This window comes from Myotis davidii, unplaced genomic scaffold (assembly GCF_000327345.1).
Source record: "Myotis davidii unplaced genomic scaffold, ASM32734v1 scaffold738, whole genome shotgun sequence".
NCBI classification, from domain to species: Eukaryota; Metazoa; Chordata; class Mammalia; order Chiroptera; family Vespertilionidae; genus Myotis; species Myotis davidii.
In genome coordinates this window covers 290,806-298,037 of record NW_006289824.1, presented here as the reverse complement: position 1 = coordinate 298,037, position 7,232 = coordinate 290,806, and the positions used below count along the sequence as shown (strand labels likewise).

The 7,232-nt window shown below is 33.3% G+C and overlaps 1 protein-coding gene across 1 annotated transcript in view; it reads right to left on the bottom strand.

Moving 5' to 3' along the window:
• The window catches only part of CBLB (Cbl proto-oncogene B, E3 ubiquitin protein ligase), a 226,773-nt gene that overhangs the window by 96,620 nt on the left and 122,921 nt on the right, over positions 1–7,232 (bottom strand). The window contains exons 6-7 of the mRNA XM_006762650.2: positions 4,382–4,519; positions 1,404–1,491 (exon numbers count right to left, since the gene is read on the bottom strand). Coding sequence (XP_006762713.1) covers positions 1,404–1,491; positions 4,382–4,519 — 226 coding nt within the window. The remainder of the gene's footprint in view (positions 1–1,403; positions 1,492–4,381; positions 4,520–7,232) is intronic.

Sequence of the window (7,232 nt, the reverse complement as noted above, 5' to 3'; positions counted from 1 at the left end):
AAGCAATGGCTTTATAAAAAATTTTTTATGAAATATAAAATTTTTGTATTAAAATATTATATACTATAGAATCACTATATAATTTAAAAAATGGAAGTCATATATTACATTTTAAAAACTGCCCACAAACTGTACATATGTCAACAAATATAATAATATCAAGACCACTGGGACTAAAATCTAAAGAATTAGAAATAAAATGAAAAAGTATCTATTGTCTTCCCTAAAACCATTAATTTGTTTTTTTATTAGATTTTTATTTATTATATACATCACAAAGCCCAGCCAGTGTGGGTCAGTTGGTTGAGCATCATCCCATGCACCAAGAGGTCTCTGGTTCGATTACTGGTCAAGGCACATGCCTGGGTTATGGGCTCAATCCCCACTAGGGAGTGTGCAAGAAGCAGCTGATTGATGTTTTTCTCTCATAGATATTTCTATCTCTCCCTCTCTCTCTATAACATCAATAAAAACATATTTTAAAAATATGTTATAAAATATTTTAAAATTAGATTATAAAATGCTTTCGTACTCTCCCTGACTCCCCAATATTTTTACTTACTCAGTTATAAACACTGTTACCAGTTTGGTGTTTCTTGATTTTTATTTTCTAAAGTTATTTTAATGTGTTCATATGTGCTCATTTCTTTATTCACAGAAATTAAACTTACACAGTATAATTTTACAAATTGAAATGTTATATAATTGAGTGTCTTATAAATGGAAGATTTTTACATAAAATGCAGAAGTGCCCATGTGAATATGTAGAACTACTATCCTCCTGCTAATGAGTTTTCAGTATAATACAGTATGGGTATAATTTTTTTAAACTATGATAGAATATTTCAGTATTTTGTAAGCTTCAATTTTTATGAAAAATGCTCAAGCAAACACCTGGGGTATAGAGCTTTGTGTATATATGCAAGTGGCTTATATATGGAATCTAGAGTCAAAGGTATTTTTATTTAGACTCCCATTCATAATCTATGAGGCTGCTAACAATGCATTTATAAAAATATAATTATTATCTTCAATAGGGTTCACTTATTCATTTGACTCTAAAAGCTAATGCCTATAAATTATCCTAATCTGCTATGGAGTTTCCTAAACCTATGGCTCTTGTCATATTTATCTACCTACGTTTGGATTTATCTACCTATCTCCCCCAAAAACTAACAAAATTATATTAGAAGCAAGAACATCAATGGCAAAATTTTTTATTTAAAAAATGGAAAAAGTCATGTGTTTTTTTTTCTTTCAAACACCCTTAGAATTCCTTAAGTATCTTTTGCATTAAGTGCCTGCACATGATTTTAGCTCTAGTGTAAGTAGAGGATCTTATTTATGTCAAAACATTCTAGATACTTATTAATTATAAATGCATTTGCACAAATTGTCCTTACCTGTGTAACTTTTATATGATCATGTGGTGTAGGTTCACATAATCCAGTTAAATCAGGATTGTAACTTCTCCCATCAGGATAAAGGTAGCTGAAATTTGAAGATAAATTTTATTATTATAAATTTATATTTTAATTGCAACTAGGTTATTTTATCAGATTCTTCTATATTAAAGCACACATTTGAATACTTCCTTTTTATTTAACTTATATCAAGAACCTATTCCATCTCTATTTCCATAATATTATGTTATTTTTAAAACACTTAAAATCTAGAATCATTTTCACATAAGAAATATATAACAAATATGAACTCAGCCACTAAGCAACCATTTTCAAATAAATACCTTTACTATATGTCTGTTAGGTAATTTAAAATTTTATTTTACTGGTTTCTCATGTTCTATTCCAATATACTTTGAACATGCATATTTTTGAAATTCTTACATTTTTCATCTGAAGCACAGTTAATGTTAAATGTATCATTTTAAACCATATTTAACATGAGAGAAAAATGAAATTAAAGCCCATAATTTCCCCAAAAAGTTATTCAAATATTTATATGGTGTCCCTGTTTCTCCACTTTCCTGTTCTCTCTTTCTATCTCACCTCTACTCACCAACACATTTAAAGAAATTAGAAAGTGTTACAAGTCCATGTTTCATTTACTTCAAATCAAACTATAAACACAGTTTTATGAACATAACCTTCCATTATTAGAGAGAACTGAAAGAACTAACTCTCTAAAGTCATAGTAATAATGCCATCTTGCGGTGCTAAAACAGTTTTTACTAAGAAATTCATTAAAAATTAAGTTTATTGGATTGGTAAATATCTATTTTTCATTTTTTAATGGCAGTATTACTGTTGGATTTTTTCAATTCATTGCTATGACTAATTTTGTTCAATATCTTTCTGTGCTAAATGGCTTAAATGAAAAATTAAGAATATATTACTACAGTGGTGAATATTTTAAAGGGCAAACTATACTAAAACTATTCTGCGAAGTAACAAAAAAATTTATCCTTAAATAGTTTATAAATATGTTAGTGTTAAAATTTACCTAGGAAAACCAGAAAAAATTAACTTAGAGAACAGACAATTCTCATATTGTAAGGAACGAATCAACGAGATAAATCTTTAAGACTTAGGAGAAGTGGTTGATTATATCTGAATATGATACAAAGTTATAGTGTCATTATGGGGATGGGATAAAATTCTACAAATATTAAAGGAAGGGTGATAAGCAAAACTTGATAAGTAACTTTCTTTTTATACCCTAAAGTGGCCAATTTTAAAAATTATTATATAACATTTTGATCATTGCACTTCAAAAACATGATCTTCTATGAAGTCAGAAATGAAAGATTACAAATATGACAATAAGACTGTTAGAGAAGAGGTTAAAACACTCTCTTTATTTAATGTGTAAAGAAAGGACAATTCCATGACTACTATCCTCAGTAAACAAGGGTGCTACTGATGAGCCCCTTTACAAAGGCCGTGAAGGAAGAAAAAATGGCTGGTTATCAAAGTAAATTTATCACTTATATCATATAATATTGGATTAAATATCAGGAAAGAACAGCTGACCCTGATGATAGCTGGACTAAGATAGATGATATGCCTCCCATGTTTCTACTGATCTTAAAACAAAAAAATGATATAATTAATGTAATATCTATTTTAACCTAATCTAAAACCTGATCTACCTATCAGATTAAAATTCTGACCTGATCTATTTTTAATCTAATTCACCCCTAAAGTACAAATTCAACTCATCAAATACCCCTGAAGATGTGTGTGTGCATGTGTGTTTGTGTCAATATTAACAGTTAATTTATGTAGGCGTTCAGAGGCTAGACTACTGATTAAAAATCATAGAGTTTTGGTTTCGATTGACTTTTGAAAAATAGATGGAAGGCATTGTAAACAATATACATAAGCCATATCAAATCACAGAGTTGCCCACTCACAACCTCTATTTATAAATTCAAACTTTAAAGCATATTTTCTTAAAAGTAAGAATTCTGCAATCATAGTGCATCAAAGCTATACATGTAAATCTCTGCTGCACTAAAGGTCAAGTATAACTAACTGAGAACAGCAAATTTATCATAATTAAGAGAAAAAAATAGTACCACAGTTTGCCATACAATTCTCATAAGTATTTCTAGAAAGCTCACAACTTTAAAAATGCATTATTTTTCTTCATATAGATCCCATCACTAATTTTTTGGTACTTTTTTTTTTTTTTTTTGCAATTACTTTTGAAAGGAAACACTTAAATCATTTGCTCTTTGCTGACTCTGGTGGACCTCCTCCTGCTAGGTTTCTATCACAATCCATGGCAAGTTGAATCACCTATGTCTCCAAGTTACTCAGCAAAGCAAAGCGCTCAACAGTCAGTGTGATAAAGCGACACTGGAAATCCAACAAAAGGAGGAAGTGGCATAGGACTAAAATGAATGACAGATATGTATACTATGAAGGGACTTACCAGGTTGCCTAAACTTTGTGGGTGGGCAAAAGTAGGCATATAGTTGTTTGTATGCAAAATAATACAAGAATTAATAAATAATAATACAAGGATAAACTGTTTTGCATCCTCACAATTGTAAACCAACTTTTACTTTTGTCCATCCATATGTGTGTGTGTGTGTGTGTGTGTGTGTGTGTGTGTTTTGTATTTTTAATATCTATTTTAAAAAACTTTTCTGATAAAAGATATAAAATCTCATTGCCATTTCATGTTGGAATTTATTTGCTATAAGTATAGGTAAATTCAAATAAGTAGGTTACCTTCAAATAACGATTTTTAAAAGATAAACAATAAAAACAAAGGAGCATCATTTCTTAGTCTTGAAATGAAAAGCAATCAATCACATCACCAGCCTCACACTATCCATTTTCTCCATCTCAGAGCAGCCTGTATTTTTCATATTTGTGAATGTGCCCTGATGCCCATTTCTCATACTCACAATCCTTCTCTGCTGCCATCAATCAGTGCTTGAAATAAGGGCTTGTTATGAGGTATGGTCTGTAAGATATTGCCATCCCCTGTCACATAGCCGATGGCCCACTGTCCCAATCTAGTGCAGCTTAACCGGAAAATGTAGCTGTAAAACATGAGGAAATTTTGTTTAATCACACTTGAAATGTACTACACAATTCGTTAAGTTTTTTAAGGTAAAGAATAAACAGAATTATTTAGAATTCCTAATATAAATTTTCCTTCTAAATTATTTTAACACTGTTGTACTTCTCTATGTATTGAACTGTAACAGAAGCAATGATCATTTCATTTAAATATCTCCAGAGTTATATGAGAAAGTAATTGAAGTTGTAAACTGTCAAGTGATTTATTGCCATCACCATTAGGTAATGTCCTGGCTGGTGGTTAGAACATCACCCCGTGCACTGAAGGGTTGCAGTTTCAATTCCTAATCAGGGCACATACCCAGGTTGTGGGTTTGATCCCCAGTCAGGGTGTATAGGGGAGACAACCAATCAATGTTTCTCTCTCTCACTACTCCCCCTCCACTCTCTCTTCCTCTCTCTCTAGAATCAATGAGAAAACATACGCTTGGGTGAAGATTTTAAAAAAGAGAAAAGGAAAGAAAGTGCTGGTGGTAGAAACAGCTATGAAAAATCATTTGGAAATTAAAAATAAAATACATGGGTAAAAATTTAATTCCCTGACAGAAATTGAGCCAGTTTCTACTGTGGAATTCAATTACTTTATAATTTAAAAATTATACAGTTTCGGATGTTAATAATTTGTATTATTATTGAAAAAAAATATTTTTATCACAAATTCTAGCCATTCATTTTTAAATAAGAGCTCAAAAGAGCTAATCTATGAATATTAAGAACCTCACTTTGGTTATAGAACCTTACGAAATAACTTCTCAAGAAAATGTAAAAACATCTTCCCAGACAGCCTGAAAACAGAATATCAACCCATTGATTACAGGCATCCTTAATTGGATCAAAAAATTCCACACAGCCTTATCATGACTGTCAGTTGGATCCCAAATACAGCACAACCTGAGAAACCCCAATGTCCGTGGCAAAGGCCCAACTATTCTCTTTACCATGAAGCCAACAAGATGAAATACTTTCCAAAACAAAGGACCACTTAAATATATATTTTGTAAAGCAAATATATATCAAAATTATTTGATTTGTTCATTAAATGAGTTTTCCTAAACACATTTTCAATGCCCTATCACACTTTACATATTATAATTTACCACAAACTAAACATTTCATCTTTAACTAACTAACACTTAATAGAATAAATCGTTACAAGGCAGGATGAGAAAAAAAAGAAGACATCTTTTCAGAGAGCACTAACTTTTCATTCAGAGAACTATTCTAATAGTGATGAGACCTTGTTTTTGTTTCCAACACTGTCATTAACTATCTCCAGATCTTGAAACAGAGAACATAAAAGGGACTCAGTTTCCTTATTATATTTATAAAATTGAACAGGATAATTCCCCAAATAGCTTCTGTGTTAAATTGGTAAGATTGCATGATCCCAACCATATCACATCTTTCAAATCATACTTCATGAACAAAAAGATACTTTAATCCCAATCTAGACAGTAAAAATTATGGAAAATTCTGGCTTGAGAGATCCTTGGATGAAACAAAATGACTCATCTAAGCCACTGTCCAAAATATCTGACCTGTTGTAATGGTCACAATGAGAAACAACTCTCCTTAATCTTAACAGAAGACTTCAACCTGAGCTAAACTGTTTGCACCCACTACCTTCCTTTTATATACCATAAAAATTGTTAAATATAAAAAGGGGGAAATTTTCATTATAGCAAAAAAAAGAAAGGAATCAATAATAGTGGCTTGTACTTGGAAATATTTTTTAAAATACATCATTTATACTACAAATCAAATAAAAACAATATTAGAAAAGGTAGACTTCAAAAAAACACAAACCAAATTCCTTCCTAAAATGAAATGATCTATCCTATCTAATAATAGACAAACATGGTAATTAACCATACCTCCGACACGCTTCCCATTGGCTAATCAGGGTGATATGCATATTAACTGCCAAGCAAGATGGCGGCGCGCAGCCAGACAGCTGAAGCGAATAGGAGGCTTGCTTGCTCCAGTGATGGAGGAAGCCAAGGTTCCCCGCCTGCTGCTGCCAGCCTCTGAGCTGCATTCTAAGAAACAATGTTGCAATTATAGAAGCTAAACAAACCCCAGCTGGGCCTCGAAGCTGGAGTTGCAAGTGTTTCAATTATAGAACCCAAACAAACCCAGATACCTGCTTTCAGCAGATGATGTCTCGGAGCTGGAGCCGAGCCTCAGAGCAAAAGCCGGCTCTCAGTTCCAGTGACAGCCACAGAAGGTACATAAATCCCAGAATTTTTAAAAAAAGAAAAAAAGGAGAGGTTGGGAGCCTCAGTTGCCCGCCAGCCTGAAAACAGCCATCATCCCCTCACCCAGGCTGGCCAGGCACCCCAGTGGGGATCCCCACCCTGAAGCAACAAGATGGTAGCTAATTTGCATACTGAAGGCAGGCAGCAGTGGGCAAAGCTGTCCACAGTCCAGGACCCAGATCTGTGACCCTGCCGGGCGGGGGGCAGTGCTTGAGGCTGTCCGAGGTCCAGGACCCGGGTCTGTGACCCTGCCAGGTGGGGGGGGAGAGTTTGAGGCGGCCAGTACTCCCCACATGGCAGTGATGACAGCTGTGAGCACGCCAAACGGAACCTGCAGGCTGAGCTGAAGTAGTGCCTGCAGGCCATCAGCACCCAGGAGTGGCTGTGCAAGTGGCTACTAGTATATATATAAAAA